Here is a 16353-nt window from a genome sequence, read left to right as displayed (position 1 = left end):
GGTTGGAGGCAGATCGTTTGTTATGGTGAAGCAGCCAAAGAAAGAATTTTGATAAAACTTTGAACAATTTATTCACAAATTTGAAAATGATGAAGCTATGAATTCTTATATCCGAAAGGTAAAAGGTCAAGTTTGGATTAACACAGATGTAAAGAAGAACTTTCTGATTAGCACAGATATACCGCTTTACCCTTATGGTCTCTGACTGGAAGCCCTCATTGAGGTGATGAAAATTGTAGATCCATTCTTTTGTGATTTATTCAGTCCAACAGCTCAAAAACAATTCACAAGCGCAACATAATTTTGGTTTGTTTCCTAGGTAACCAGCCCATATTTATAATTCATATGATGGATGCAAAACAGGGTCAACATTGCACAGTTCTATATATTTGTGTACCAAAGGTTCAGGTGGGCTGCAAAACTACCCAGATGCTCAGATTCTTTGCTTATATGACAGTTTTATAAACATTTAAAATCAAATAAAATGACAATTTACAAGAATGATGTCAGCCTGTAATACAATTACCAAGTGATAAAATTGTGGAGGTGGGAGAAGGATGGTGGCATTTGATTCTGTATCATTAATTAATGAAAGCTCATTACCATCCTTAGGGAATAGGTTGTAATCTGATACGCCCATATTACACATGCAGGCACATATCCTCGTGCAACACCGGCCCACTTAACTTATTATTCAGAGCAATGTCATTGTGAAACTTATGTTAGTCAACATCATGACTCGAATGTAGATTTTATTTTCAAGTGAAAACAGAGAAAAACAGATGCATTTTATTTAGTCCTGCATCCAGGAAGCATCAGGAGCTAAAATGAGAAAAAAAAGTTTTGTGTTAATGAGAAGCTGACCAGAAGGAGAGATCAAGATAATGATAAGAAAGACAGTAAGTGGGCAGTTCTGGTGATGCAAAAGCACTGGAGCAATGAAATAATGATGAGCATGACCAGAGACTAGCTTGAGTTACGTCCTGTGCAGGCTAGATGTGTTGGCTTAGCTGGAACGACTGGAGAAGCAAAGACAGAAGTGGCTACACAGCTTTGACAGCAGATTTGCCTGAAGGTCAGTGATCAGTGACAGTAAGTGGAATTTGTGTTAATGCTCAGACTCAGCAAGTTAGTTTGTTTTTTACTTTTGTATAAAAATTCAGTTTGTTTTGCTGTGACTTGTTTGATTTTTAAAGTGAGTAGACACATGCCATCACATAGTTGCTGTATGAAGCTTTTAGTGGGTCATAATTAGATATAAGCATTGGCTGGTTTATTGTAAATCCAAATAACTGAGAAACCTGCACTTTTAGGAGGTTAAATATTTTTTAAGAATTGCAGAATAAGGCTGCAGTCGCTATGCCAAACTGACAATTTTGGTTCCCATAAATTTGTTGAATTCTGTCATTTTTTTGGTTTTAAATTGGTTGAATTATCCAAGTTAGGACTGCTAAACATGTTATTACTGAACTATTTTTTTTAAAAAAAAAAGCAGACATTGTTTCGACACTTTTACTTTGAGTTGAAATAGTTTTCAAAAATAGAGACAAAACATTCTGATTGACAGCATTTTTCTTAGTTTAAATATCTAATTTTCACTATTAATCCAAATGCTTAAGATATGTTTCTGCTCCCCACAAACCAGGATACAGATGATGATGATGACGACACATGTGCCCTGTCTGAGGTGACCACAAGTGCCAGTAGTGATGATGTCAGAGGCGGTTGGACCTACGAGTGGAGTCTAGAGCACAGTCTGAGTCCTGAGTGGGAACTTAATATCTGTGATACTGACATACAATCCAGGTGAGTGTATCCAGTGTCCCGTTTTTAAGAAACCACTTTTTACCAAGAACCTGCCTGTACTATATCACTGACCAGCCAGCTCAATAGCATCCATTAGCTCAATCATGGAGTTGTGATCATAAATATGTACACTCATCATGGGTGTGAATGTCATGGTAATTCTGGGGTTTTAATAATGTGAACTGTAATGTCCACTGTATAGATTTTTAAAAACAAGAGCTGGGTGCACAAGTTTTATGTCCAAAGTATACCCTCATTAATATTTGGTTAAATGTCCCTTAAAAAGTTGCACCTCAACCAAACTGTTTTGGTCGTTTCTGGCATAATTCTGGATACATATTTGATCACTTTTTATGGCAGTATTGGTAGAGTTCATTTACATTTGTGGTTTTCCTTACACAACTGTGGCTTCAGTCCTCAATAGGGTTGATGTCGGGGCTTTGAGACGACCATTCACAAAGCTTAATGTTAAGCGTGCTTTATCCATTCCTAACCCGTTTTGATGTGTGTTTGGGGTCATTGTCATGTTGGAACACCCAATTGCATCCCAGGATCAAGCCTCAAGACGTCAATGTGAGATGAAGTTGATGAATTTGGAGGAAGAATTTGGTCCTCCTTTTTTTTATTCACCATTTTTGTACAATGTCCCAGTACCACTGGCAGCAAACCACAAACCTCACTTGATCCCCTAGCTTCCAGAGTCTAAAGTGCTGATAGTTAAAAAAAAACAACATATATAGTTCTTGATATTTTAAATGTTCTTGCTTTGGTGAGCTCTAAACTTTTGAGGAAAAGGTTAAGACTAAGTGGGGCTTTCAGGAGGAAGAGGACCTGATTGACTGCTGATGGTGCTGGATGTTGTGGTGCCACAATAATGATAACTGATCTGTTTATTGATAGTGCAGACACAGTGAGCTTCTCTATCTGGAAATTCAGCATAGAAAGGGGTGCATAATTATCAACATAAAATGTAATAATTACATCAGTGTTTTATACACTTCATCTGTGTGGACATAAATCTGCTCTCATCATATTTCCATAATAACTACCGTAGCACTCAGGGCTTCTGTTCAAATCACTGAATATGCACTGTTCTCTCACAGTGCAGTGATCTCAGAGAGTCTCTGACTATAACTCAGGCTCTATATTCGGTACACTGAGTCTTTTCCTCTTATCACAGCTGCAGCAGCACCGGTGAGTCTCTACACACTCCTCTAGCATTTTATATTTATTTGAAAAATCTGTTGAAACTTGAAGATGGTCTTAAGAATACTTCTGCTTTTATAAATGGCATACTAAGAAGGAGTAATGATATATAAATGATGAATTAAGTACATGATAACACCTAACTAATACATTAATAATGCCAATAATTAAGTTGATTAAGCTAATAATTAAATTAATCTGTAACTTAATTGACGTATGAAAAAAATTAATGCTGTTTATAGAAATATATATTTTATATATAACCTACAGACAGTTCTAATCCATAAAATGAATACGTGATCAGTCTTAATCCTTCTGACCTGTAAGCCCGACCTCCAAAATTCTTGTACGTAAAATTAAATACCATGTGAGCAGGGGCTGTTTTGATGGTTTCCTCTGCTGATCATAATTAAGTTCTGAGTTTCTCTGAAAGTTCCTGTATGGAAAAAGAAGATTAACATTATTTTCCTTCTTTGTTTAATGCCAAGGGTTTAATGAAAGACAAAGCTGATGGAAATCTTAGACTGACAGCACAGCGGATGTGTAAAGATGTTCTTGAAGCACTTCTTCACTAACTTGAGCAAACACTTTAGATGCATTCAAATAACAATTTATCGCCCATTGACTGATTGTCTGCTACCTCTCCCAGCTCTCCAAATCAGTTGGATTCTTCAGAGAGGGGCCGATCCCCCAGCTTGGAGCGGTACTGTGTGGCTCAAAGAGAAATGACACGGCTGGACTCCTCTCCCCCACAAGGCACTGAAAGCTCCTGGATGGATGAGAGGAGAGGGAGAAACAGGTCCCGCCAGGCGTCAGGTCAGTCACAGGCATGCATCCCAGTTAGAACTAAACTCCATCATGAGCATTTTACAGAAAGATAATCCTCTCTGATAAGCTATTTACATTATTAAGGCAATGATCACAGATTTGTCTGATTTTCAGAGTCCTGGGGAGATAGGGGACAAGAGAGCGGTTACTTCTCTCCCGACAGAAGAGGTGATGGTGAGCAGCAGATTGAGGAGGACAAAAAACGTCAGTTTCGTTACTATGAGCGGGGGCATCCCCTTCCAAGCAACTATGTTCCCGAGCCCAAGGCCTGTGTCCCTTACAGGAACGTCAACCTGGGAGTGCCTTCCCAGCGAAGAAATCATGAGACGTATATGCAGGAAACTTGGAGAAGTGAATCCCCGCAGAGATACACATACCACTCAAACTTTAGACGAGGAGATTCCCTGACAAATTCTCCGACACGTCACAGCTCTATGAGTCCAGAACGCTACAAGCTCACCGAATCGCCTGTGGGAGCTCAGAGAGGGAGCTCCCTCTGTAGGAGTCAGACTCGGTCTCATACTTCATCTCACAGCTCTCCACAGCTTCCATCATATGGTCCTTCTTGCCATACATCAGGCTGGTCCAGTCCATCCTGCCGGAAGTTGTCCAATGCCTCTCGCACCGCGTCTCCCTCCAGGGCCACACCATCTCACAGGCGTGCAGGCTCTTTGCTCTCACAGAATGGTGAATATGATGCTAAAAAAGGATATAGTCGAGAGTCAGGAAGTCCATCACAAGCTTCGAACAGGCACAGTTTAGACTCTGAGAAGCTGTACAGAAATCTCGAGTCTATCTCCCGTCGTGGCTCGTCGGCTCTTCAGCAAAATTCATATGAGCTATCCCAACCATCCCCACGAATCAGAACAGCTGTCAACAGCTCGACCAACACTCGAACTCGGAACAGTCGTGACGTTTCACCATCCAGGAACGGCTACGGCACCAGCCACTCCCCACAAAGAGAACCCTGCTCCAGAGACAGCAGGCTGAGTCCACAATACTCATGGCAGGGGTCCGCACACTCTTTACTCAGCATCCCGGCCTCACCTGGATCCTCGTCATCGAGGCGGGGCACAGTCTCTCAAGTCTTTGGTGGATCACTGTCACAAGCTACAATTACAGGAACAGATGAAGCCGAGGAAGGAAAAAACAAAGTCATAGGTGACCGAAGCAGGAGCGCCATTAGACGAGGCATGGACACCCTGCTGATCTCTGAACCCAAAAAGGCTGCTGTAGATGCTGAGGAGGTAAATAAGTCATGTGAGCAGGAATTTGGCTGATTGTCAACCTTGAGTTGTTAGCCAATGAACATACTGTGAATAATGCTCCTTTCTGGCACTTAGAATGACTAAACCTATGAAAAAAGACTTAATCTTTAATTCACAACTAGCAAATGACACAATAAACTCATTAGGAAGTGTTTAAAGTGGTAAAGTAAATATTCCATTATGCCATATTAATGAAATGAAGATTTAAGGCACTCCTGCAATTGCTTCAGTTTTTAGAATTATCTATTTGCTTAACAAACACTATATAAAAATCAGTCTTGCCACATGCTAACATGCTAAATCTTTTCTAAATCTAAGGTGGGGATGACCATAGATGATTACATAGTGCTGGCTGATATTCCCAAGATCCAAGTGGAATCAGAAGAAGAGTTTCCAGGGCTGAGGTTGAGGAACCAGAGTCCCAGTCCATGCAGGGACCAGAGACTCAGGACATACAGGTTGGTGATGTGGCATTGTCTCACTACTGGTCTTGAGCACTTGCATCTGTTTAAACACCTAACTGGACCTTACCTAATTGCCAACCGAAATGTGGTTGGACACAGAAATATTCAGCTCATCCAAGACTGACAGAGGTTCTGAGATGCACACGCTAGCCAAAATAGGCTTTAGCAGTTATAGTTGAAGTTTTCTTACCACATTTTAAACCTTACAAATCTTCAGTTGTAATGTTGCAGGAACCAAAATCAACATTAACAGCACTTCATATTGCCTTTCACTACTTAACTGCTACCAAAAGAAACTAGTGGATAAAAGTCTTTTGTAGTCAGTGACTGCCTGAATTATCTCCTCTGAGATGCTCTGGTAGGTCTTCAGGGCAGCCACTGGCTGGCTGTTATTTGCTTTCTCCGCCTTCAGTTTTTGGCTTCAGTTAAAAAAAAATAAATTAAAAGGCATGCTCTGTTAGGTTGAGATCAGCTGACTCACTTGGCCATTGAATCTTTGCCTTGAGAAACTGAGATGTTTGTGCAGTATGTTTTGGGTCATTATCCATTTGCACTGTGAAGAGTTGTCCAATCAATTTTTCGGCATTTGGCAGAACCTGACCACAAAGTATAGCCCTGTAAATGCTCAATTCATCCTGCTACTTCTATGAGCAGTCACATCACCAGTAAACACCAGTGACCTTATTCCATTGCACTCTCTGATAATTGTATAAAAATGGCTGTAATCCATAAACAGTTAGTGCAATACTTTGGTTCAGTTGCTTCACTTAGTGTTTAAAATCTGGACTTGTGCACTACAATCTGCTGTGATCTGTGCGTCACTCCTTCACTAGCTGGAAAATTAGTGGGCAGAAAACTCTTTGAAGATATGTATTTATCTGATGTGGTAACTGATAGCATTAATTTATGGCCTGAGAAAATAAACATGCTCTTGAACCTTTTGCAGAGGTCTGCAAAAGTTCACTTTCAAAACATATTTCCTCTTTTCATTTCCTCTACACATTAACTTTAAGGTATCAAGATGAAATAGACAGATCGAGCCAGTTCTACAGTTCAAGGCTGGAGTCAGATGAGAGGGGGAGAGGCAGAGAGAGAGGGAGAGACAGACGGGAGAAATGTCGAGACTCTGAGAACGGACGATCGTCTCGGAGACGATCGGCAGCATCTCTTCATACACAGGTAAGATGCAGTCACTGCAGGCATGTTTATCACAAACAGCTGTGTTTAAAAAGGCAAGAACGTCCTGTCTGTTTAATCCATCAAAGACCTCAGAGAGCCAGAGTGGAAAACACAGATCCTCCAAGGTGAATGAGCGACCGGCTCCTCCTGAACGTCTGCAGACACAGGTGAGCACTGTCTCATGACTTCCTGCGTCTGTATATATCACACGAGCATTTGGAGGAAAATAGGTCATTCATGTATTTCAGCCCCTCGCAGAGACACACACTCGCAGGCAGAAGTCATTACATAGCACTCTGTGTTTTAGGGCAGCATGTTCATTCGATTTATCATCTTTATTAATAGGTTCCAGGACGGTTTCAGTTAACTGTTTCCTGTATTTGCAGTGTTGTGCTGTCATGACTAAAACAGCTGAGTCACTGTACACTGATGGATGACCACGAAATGAAACGTTCGACAATGTTTCTGTTTCACTGTTGAAAACTTTTTTTAGTAGTTCACACAGAATTTCCATATGTAGGCACCTCTGTATGTGTGAAACTTTTATGACATCCTCTTTACATATCACATCGGGCACTTCTTCCAACCTAATTCCTCTATTTCTCCTCCTCTTCATATTACGATAACAACGGATCACATTCGTCATACACGGTGAGTATTTTTCAGTTGGTACTATCGTTCTAATAATGTACCGTTGGTTCCCCTTTCCCTTCCTTTCTCCCTCTGACAGTTTGATGGTTCACAGAAACTACACATCTTCCTCTTTGAATGTTCCTGTTCAGTTGTATTTTTCTCTATCTGCACCTCGCCACATGCGTCGATCTGTATTAGTTATTTCAAGAGTGCAGTCGTCTGTTTCCGACAGTTTCCGCTTCCTCTAGTTTCACAATGAAGTGTGAGAGATAAACCACAAAGAGAGCTCTTTCATTCTGTTTGCTCGTATCGCTTTAATTGCAGATATTGTTTCTCAAAGGGGTGGATGTCCAGACTGGATGAACATGGCAAGGTAAAGGTATTCTTTTGAAAAACGTATTATATTTAACTAAGATGCTAATTCTAGCTTTAACCACATCCTCATAAAACCTGCCAGACAGGCTCAAAACACCACCAACGTGACTCATCATCGTGAAACATCTTGAAAAGAGTCTACATACTGTAGAAACATACATCTACATACTGTAGAAATGAATGCCAACGAATGGGTTTGATGGTCATGGCACCAGTTAGTTCATCGTTGTCCATATTTACTGTGCTTTCCGCAGTGGAGGAAACACTGGTTTGTTCTCGGTGACACCTCGCTAAGATACTACAGAGACTCAGAGGCTAAGGAGGTATGACACTAAAGCAGTTTCTGGTGTGCTGTTTTTGCACAATCAGGAAGACTTTATGAAGTTTGTTTTTTGATACCAGTAGGTCAGTTTCCTGAAAAATTAATTGTTTGGGGGAGAACTGTGACCTTATTTGACTCAGCTAAAGTTATGCTGCTCTTGTCGTGCTGCAGTCAGATGACCTGGATGGAGAGATCGACCTGACGTCCCGCGTGAATGTGTCAGATTGTGATGTGGACAAGAACTACGGACTCCAGATACAAGTATGTATTTACAGCTCTTTTGTTTTTTCTATATAAATAAAATTGAATTCAATTTCAATTATTAATGGTGTTGCTCAGTAGACGAAAAAACTGTCAATTAATGTCTGTGAAGGTTCTCAGTCATCCAGGTCAATTAATCACACCTCCACCCCCCCAACTCCCAGTTTCACAGCCAGACAAAAAGATGTTTGGCTGCTTCCTGTTTAACGCGTATATGTGTATGTGTGTGTGTGTGTGTGTGTGTGCGTGCGTGCGTACGTGCGTGCGTGCGTGCGTGTGTGTGTGTGCGCGTGCGGTTGTGTCTTTTGATCTGCCCCAGACAAAAGGAGCAGTGTTCACTCTCTCTGCTGTGACATCCAGAATTCGGAAAAATTGGTTGAAGTTACTGAAGCAGGCGATCCAGAACAACACACAGTGAGTCTGGCACTATGGTGGGAGGCAGTGAGACAGGAAGTGTTCAGATCCTTTACTGGGGACTTAAGGAACACATGAAAGTGTAAACATATTGTAATAATATTCAGAAAATAAATAATATCTGCAAAATGTGCCCAAATTCTTAGTGCACATAGAATATGTGATCAGTGTGTTTTGCTTTTACATATTACATTGTTTTATTACTATTATTAATGCATTAGGCTTAATGCAGCAGACTGTGACTGTTGTAGCTGCTGGAACTGGAGTTCATTTCAAGAACCATATACACTATTTATTACATACATACACTATTTAGTCATTTCATTTAACTTAGAACCTGATGCGTGTAAAGCAGTCTGGCTGGATTGTTTGTTGTACGTCATTTCCCTGATTTGTCTCTCTTCACTGAAACTGTCAAATAAAGGCGATTCTGGGTCGAGGTGGGTGCAAGCCGATGAGGCAGGTTACAGTCTGGACAGGTAGTTTGGGCTAACACAGAGAGGCAGACAACTATTCATGCTCACACTCACACGTACAGCCAATTTAGAATCACCAGTTAACTTAATCTCTCTGGATTGTGGGAGGAAGCTGGATTACCCACACATGCACAAGAAGAACATGAAAATTCCTTACAAAAGGCCCAGCCAGCCAAAAGAACCCCTTCTTGCTGTGAGGCATCATTGCAAAAGTTCTTTCTACTTTCTTATTTTTATAGTTTTATATTATTATTTTTTTCATAGAATTAACTAGCCCTGTACCTGCGCCCTTCATAGACTTTGTGCATTTCATTACCAAAGCAGTATAAAAAGCTGGAATCAAGTTAAAGTAAATGATCTTAAATTAAATTAAAATTACTGGTATCTCTTGATCTTAATTAGTGGCAGACAGAACAAAAACACTCTACATGGTGAATACTTGATGTTTATCATAGTGCTAAAATCCTCAGTCTCCAAAAACAAGATCTGAACATTTCTGTGGAGCACGGCTATGATTGGGTGGTCTGCCTGCAGCGGACCTTGTCTCTCTTATCTTTCTTTGAATGTGTAACTCTACTCTCCTGTATTTCCCTCATTCGGACCTCAGCCAATCAGACATCGGCAGCGAGAAAGAGAACCCCCTCTCCCGGAGACCGTCACCATGCCAACCCCCTGCTCAGTTCACCTGCAAGGATTCGGGCTATGAACCTGCCACTTGCACCTCCACCACTACAGCTGCAAACTCCTACCAGACCGAAATCCACCACCAAGCAGCAGACAGAGATCTGGGTGCGGACTTATCGTCAGCCAGTCAGTCAGAGGAAGGGGAGGGCTGGGACCGCGAGCAGTCAAAACGACTGGAGGAGAGGAACAAGTGGTTTGAGGAGGGGCTCCCCGTCAATGAGATGGGCAGCAGGTGGGAGTCCATGGAGCTGAAAAAGGGGAGTGTACCTGTGCCTGTTATTGAAACTATGGACTCTGAAGTTAACAGGAAGTGGGTAGAATTTGAGACAATGTCATTTCAGGACATGAGCTCACAGTCTCTCATAGGCACCCAGGCTTATCAGTCAAGCACCGCACAGGCATCTGCATCTCTACTTACTCCCCAGAGAGATCACTCACCACCTCAAGAGGTCAACCAGTCTGTCACCGGGTCACAAACCGATACATCAAACATGAAGGAGGCTCCTCCATCCATAAATGGCGCCCAGATCACAATGAATACAGCTGAAGCACTGCAAAAAGAGGTAGGAGAGAACTTTCAATTTAAAAAAAAGCGATGCAAAGAGTCAGGGCAAGAAAATTATACTATTATCCAACAGGGATCGGGATTTCAGTCTTTTTTTTTTCCCCTCCTCCCTCTCTACCCCTACACATTTTCTATAAAACAATCTTCCAGGCTGTTTTTCTTCGAAAGCAGGTGGAGAGCATTAAGAAGGAGCGTGCAGCCATGGGTATAGAGGTGGAGAGTCCCTGTGGCACTGGGGCACCTTGTAGGGCCAGACTGGAGGCCATGGAAGTAGCACACAGGAAAGCACTGCAGGAGCTGCAGGAGAAGCATGCCAAGGAGATAAAAAAGCTAGAAGAGGAAAAAGACAGGATGCTACAGGAGGAGAGCCAAGCAGCTGCTAAAGGTGAGTCACGGAGTATCAACAGTAACAGCAGCTTCAGCTAAACATGAGGATTTGCTTTTTGCTCTCTGCAGGGTGCAGTATTTATTTTAACTAAAATAAATAATTATGAATCTTAGCCCTTGGTCCCTTACATGCATGTTACACAGTCATATCATTTATCAAGATTGAATTCCTTCAGTCCTAAACCTCACAATAGTAGAGTAGATACTAGACTCCAATTTACTTTGAAAGTTAATCTTTTGAAACTAAAGATCTTGCTTTAGGTATGAGGGATCATTAATTTATGACCGTAAGGCAGTATGCAACTATCCATCCACTGTCTTAGCCAGTTAATCCAGTGAGGTTGTTTTCTACGAATTCCCTCTAACGGCTCAGACTAAATCCTGGAAAAGATTAAAGTTGTGCACAAATCATTTCAGCCATTATTAGACCTACCGAGGATGACAGTGCGAAACGACCGCACTGAAATGACTCTTCTTTATTCGTCATCTAAGTGAAGAAATTGATTAATTCATTCTTTCATCTAAACTTAAACTTTTTAGGGACCTGCACTAAAACGTATTTCATGCCAAAAAAGGCATTTATTGATTTGCAATTCAGTAAAATTAACATTTCTTGACTGATACATGAGAGTCAAGAAATCATCAGCTCACACATATGAGAAACCTATTAATACCAAGTGTGTACACAAAAAAGGTCTTGGAGTCATAGTGCAACAAAACAGTGGTGCAAAAATAGAATATATGGTATTTACTGTATACAGTACTACCTACTGATGCTGCTGTCACCTGCAAGCCTACTTTTGGTGTTCTTGTTTTAAGGTTTTTACGGAATGCATTAACTAGCTAACTTACTGTTCATCAAAAGCTATGGAGGCACTGAGAGCAGCTCACAGAGAGGAGCTGGAGAGACAAGTGGAGAAGGCCAGGAAGTCGTTCGCAGGAGCAGCACATGTGGATTCATCGTGCCGAGGGCAGGCGTAAGTGTACCATAGCCCTCCTCGCTGCAGGCTGAAGATGTTCTACACTTGACCACACGCCTGTTGTGATGCATTATAATTAAAACCTCACAAAAACCTCACAACTCGTGTGTTTGTGCATGCCAGGCTCCAGGCGGATGTCTTGCACTCTGAGTTAGATGTGCTGTCAGAGCGTTACTCTCAGAAGTGCCTGGAGCTGGACCGCGCTGAACACAGCAGTAAGAGCCGAGAGACAGAGCTCGGACGCAAGGAGAAGGAGCTGGAGCAGCTCAGAAGAGAGAACCAGGTTTCTGCACAGCCTTTGTTTGCAAATGTATTTGAATACAGAACAACATGATGTGTTAGAAAGTGAAACGATGACCTTCACATCCTCTTTATTTTATTCTTATATGTTTACATATTGAGGAAACATAATAAAGAAGCACATACATTGTAATACTTCTTATTTCTGAGCTACACATCTCTGTTACAGGATCTCAAGGGCAAACTGGCGGAAGAGATCAGCCGAATGCGGTATTTCATCACAGGTCAGAGGTCGGATGTGGTATCCCTTTGCAACACTGAGTGCGCTGCATCAGAATTAGAGGTATTGATTGGAGTTTCTTATATGAAAAGAGATAAGCTGAAAAATATATTTGCCCACACTCAAACCAACTTTATTTATAGCTTTGTGGAAATATTAAAGAACAAATGTTGACGTCACTGTCATCACTGGGAACCTCACAACAGCATCTGATCTATGTCTGTGGGATTTTGAACCCACTCCATAAAAACAAATGGATCAAAGTGTTTTCTTTTGCCTTGTATCCTGATTTAATGACCCCCTGTGGCGACTGTCACCTGTTTCTTGGCCTCATTTTTGTTGAGCATTCAGCTGCAGGACATATCGCCACCTACAGGCTGAAATAAAGTACATCATCATCCTGCGCATCTCTGGTGAATCAATCGACTGGTGAATCTAAGCACATCTAGGATGCATTTGAATCATTTCTTTTCCTCAGGTTCCCGCCTGTCAAATGTTTTCCATTTTTATTACACTGTAAAGTGATAATTCTGATGGAGATTCTTTATTATTCTCTACAAAATAATAAAGAACTCTTGATACATGGCAGGATGGATCCATGTTTTCATGTTGTTCACACCAAATTCTGACCCTTCCAACCAAATGTTGCAGAAACTCATCAGACCAGGCAATGTTTTTCAAATCTTCTTTTGTCTAGTTGTAGTGAGCCCAGGCTACAATTCACACAGTGTGGTCATCTGCTGCTGTAGCCCTTCTGCTTCAAGTTTCAATATATTGTGCTTTCAGACATACAGTGGGGCAAAAAAGTATTTAGTCAGCCACCGATTGTGCAAGTTCCCCCACCTAAAATGATGACAGAGGTCAGTAATTTGCACCAGAGGTACACTTCAACTGTGAGAGACAGAATGTGAAAAAAAAAAAAAAAAAAAAAAAAAAAAAAAAATCCATGAATCCACATGGTAGGATTTGTAAAGAATTTATTCGTAAATCAGGGTGGAAAATAAGTATTTGGTCAATAACAAAAATACAACTCAATACTTTGTAACATAACCTTTGTTGGCAATAACAGAGGTCAAACGTTTACTATAGGTCTTTACCAGGTTTGCACACACAGTAGCTGGTATTTTGGCCCATTCCTCCATGCAGATCTTCTCGAGAGCAGTGATGTTTTGGGGCTGTCGCCGAGCAACACGGACTTTCAACTCCCGCCACAGATTTTCTATGGGGTTGAGGTCTGGAGACTGGCTAGGCCACTCCAGGACTTTCAAATGCTTCTTACGGAGCCACTCCTTTGTTGCCCGGGCGGTGTGTTTTGGATCATTGTCATGTTGGAAGACCCAGCCTCGTTTCATCTTCAAAGTTCTCACTGATGGAAGGAGGTTTTGGCTCAAAATCTCACGATACATGGCCCCATTCATTCTGTCCTTAACACGGATCAGTCGTCCTGTCCCCTTGGCAGAAAAACAGCCCCATAGCATGATGTTTCCACCCCCATGCTTCACAGTAGGTATGGTGTTCTTGGGATGCAACTCAGTATTCTTCTTCCTCCAAACACGACGAGTTGAGTTTATACCAAAAAGTTCTACTTTGGTTTCATCTGACCACATGACATTCTCCCAATCCTCTGCTGTATCATCCATGTGCTCTCTGGCAAACTTCAGACGGGCCTGGACATGCACTGGCTTCAGCAGCGGAACACGTCTGGCACTGCGGGATTTGATTCCCTGCCGTTGTAGTGTGTTACTGATGGTGACCTTTGTTACTTTGGTCCCAGCTCTCTGCAGGTCATTCACCAGGTCCCCCCGTGTGGTTCTGGGATCTTTGCTCACCGTTCTCATGATCATTTTGACCCCACGGGATGAGATCTTGCGTGGAGCCCCAGATCGAGGGAGATTATCAGTGGTCTTGTATGTCTTCCATTTTCTGATGATTGCTCCCACAGTTGATTTTTTCACACCAAGCTGCTTGCCTATTGTAGATTCACTCTTCCCAGTCTGGTGCAGGTCTACAATACTTTTCCTGGTGTCCTTCGAAAGCTCTTTGGTCTTGGCCATGGCGGAGTTTGGAGTCTGACTGTTTGAGGCTGTGGACAGGTGCCTTTTATACAGATGATGAGTTCAAACAGGTGCCATTCATACAGGTAACGAGTGGGGGACAGAGAAGCTTCTTACAGAAGACGTTACAGGTCTGTGAGAGCCAGAGATTTTCCTTGTTTGAGGTGACCAAATACTTATTTTCCACCCTAATTTACGAATAAATTCTTTACAAATCCTACCATGTGAATTCATGGATTTTTTTTTCACATTCTGTCTCTCACAGTTGAAGTGTACCTCTGGTGCAAATTACTGACCTCTGTCATCATTTTAAGTGGGGGAACTTGCACAATCGGTGGCTGACTAAATACTTTTTTGCCCCACTGTACCTACATACCTTGGTTGTAATGAGTGGTTATTTCAGGTGACTTTGATTCCTATGATAATAAAGCAATCTAGCATCAACAAGGCATTTTTTCCCAGAGAAATGGCACTCACTCACTGTCTGTAAATCCTAGAGAGGGCCGTGCGGGAAACTTCCAGTAGATCAACAGTTATTTAAAGATACTCAGAAAATGCCAACAACTATACAGTGTTAAAAATCAGTAATCTTCTCCATTCTGATTCTCAGTTTGAAATTCAGCAGATCATCTTGACCATGCCTACATACCTTAATGCACTGAGTTGCTGGCATTTGATTGACACGTCAGATATTTGTGCTAACAAGCAGTTGAACAGGTGTGCTTAGTAAAGTGACTGGTGAGCACATTGAAATTTAAAGAACTGTGTAAACTCTGTTTTAAAAAATGACAATAGTCAAATGAATTAGATGAATATAGTAAGATAAGCTACTTTCAGCTGCTTCCTTATGAGTCACCATAGCAGGCAGCTCTGCATTTTTGATCTGGTGGGTTTTTTCACTCTTCTCCTCTTCCCTTTTCTGGGAGGCAGTGGGGAGGTAGAGCGTACAGCCCGATCCGGCGGGGAGGTGTGGGAAGCCAGATCGGGTGCCCCCATCCGGCTCTCCTCTCTGCTCTCTCCTATCTTGTCCCTCTTGTCTTACTTCTCTCTATCACCATTCTATCCCTTTGAAAAAGTGAGGCTCCATAAATGTTAAAGAGGTAAGTATTATGTTTTAGTTGCATTGAATAGACAGAAGAAAATAAACTGTAGAAAACTAAACAGAAGAAAGAGAAATAACAATTTAACATAAACATAAACCAGTGGCCTCCTTGGATGAGGGTGTCTAGTGATAATGGCCGAAACACCCGATGAATCCAAGGTCCACTACTGACAACGTGTCCCAAACTGGTAACGTTTCTGGGCTGCCTTTTCTCGTAACAGCCATCCCTCAAGATTTTCTCCATTTAAAGCAATGCATTATCAGGGATTGTAACATCTAGTCCTTTTACTGAATAAGAGGTTGTGTTTAATGTCTTACAGACTCTACTCAGAGCAAAAGAAAATGAAGTTCAGTATCTTAAAAAAGAAATCAGTTGTCTACAGAATGAAGTGCAATCTCTTACAAAGGTATGTTTTACAGTCTAATCTCTTTTATCACACAGAAATAATACACATTAAAAATTTAGAACAATTAAATGGCCTAACTATGCTTACCATGTCTGTCCTTATTCCAGGAGAAAGAAGTCGCTTATGAGCGTTTTAAGGAGGCATATGTAGAGCTAAGTGACACAAGGGGGCGTGGCCAGCTGGAGATGGGCTCACTCAATGAACACCTGAGACTGGCCAACGCTGCCCTTCAGGAGGGAGCAAGACAGACCTGACCTACGTGACCTACGAGGACACGCCTTAAAAAATGTACTTTGACAAAGAAAACCAGCCAATATTAAAAAAAAAGAAAAAAAAAGAAGAAAAAAAAAGCAATATATGTTATCATGACCTGATAAGCCTAAAATGAGCCAGAATTAAAAATTATGGGTGTTAAGATTAAA

The 16353-nt window shown here is 41.6% G+C and overlaps 1 protein-coding gene across 1 annotated transcript; it reads left to right on the top strand.

Moving 5' to 3' along the window:
• The first annotated feature begins 3718 nt into the window (after positions 1-3718).
• LOC120729091 (myosin phosphatase Rho-interacting protein-like) lies at positions 3719-16264 on the top strand. Its single transcript, XM_040024530.1, has 16 exons — positions 3719-3828; positions 3955-5087; positions 5427-5566; positions 6586-6751; positions 6838-6918; positions 7725-7757; positions 8014-8082; positions 8253-8342; positions 8662-8756; positions 9840-10479; positions 10632-10866; positions 11734-11845; positions 11972-12131; positions 12318-12431; positions 15845-15931; positions 16039-16264. The coding sequence occupies exons 1-16, from the start codon at positions 3738-3740 to the stop codon at positions 16183-16185; spliced, it is 3393 nt and encodes a 1130-aa protein (XP_039880464.1). The 5' UTR covers positions 3719-3737; the 3' UTR covers positions 16186-16264.
• The last annotated feature ends 89 nt before the right edge of the window (positions 16265-16353 follow it).

The sequence above is a fragment of the Simochromis diagramma genome, unplaced genomic scaffold (assembly GCF_900408965.1).
Source record: "Simochromis diagramma unplaced genomic scaffold, fSimDia1.1 OVJJ01000302.1, whole genome shotgun sequence".
NCBI classification, from domain to species: Eukaryota; Metazoa; Chordata; class Actinopteri; order Cichliformes; family Cichlidae; genus Simochromis; species Simochromis diagramma.
This window is presented reverse-complemented; position numbering and strand designations above follow the sequence as displayed.

Excerpts from the sequence above, each read along its gene's own strand:
- LOC120729091 (XM_040024530.1), top strand. The coding sequence starts at position 3,738 with ATGACACGGCTGGACTCCTCTCCCCCACAAGGCACTGAAAGCTCCTGG. Across the intron at positions 8,343-8,661 it reads ACTACGGACTCCAGATACAA|ACAAAAGGAGCAGTGTTCAC; the intron begins GTATGTATTTAC and ends GATCTGCCCCAG. Across the intron at positions 15,932-16,038 it reads AAGTGCAATCTCTTACAAAG|GAGAAAGAAGTCGCTTATGA; the intron begins GTATGTTTTACA and ends TCCTTATTCCAG.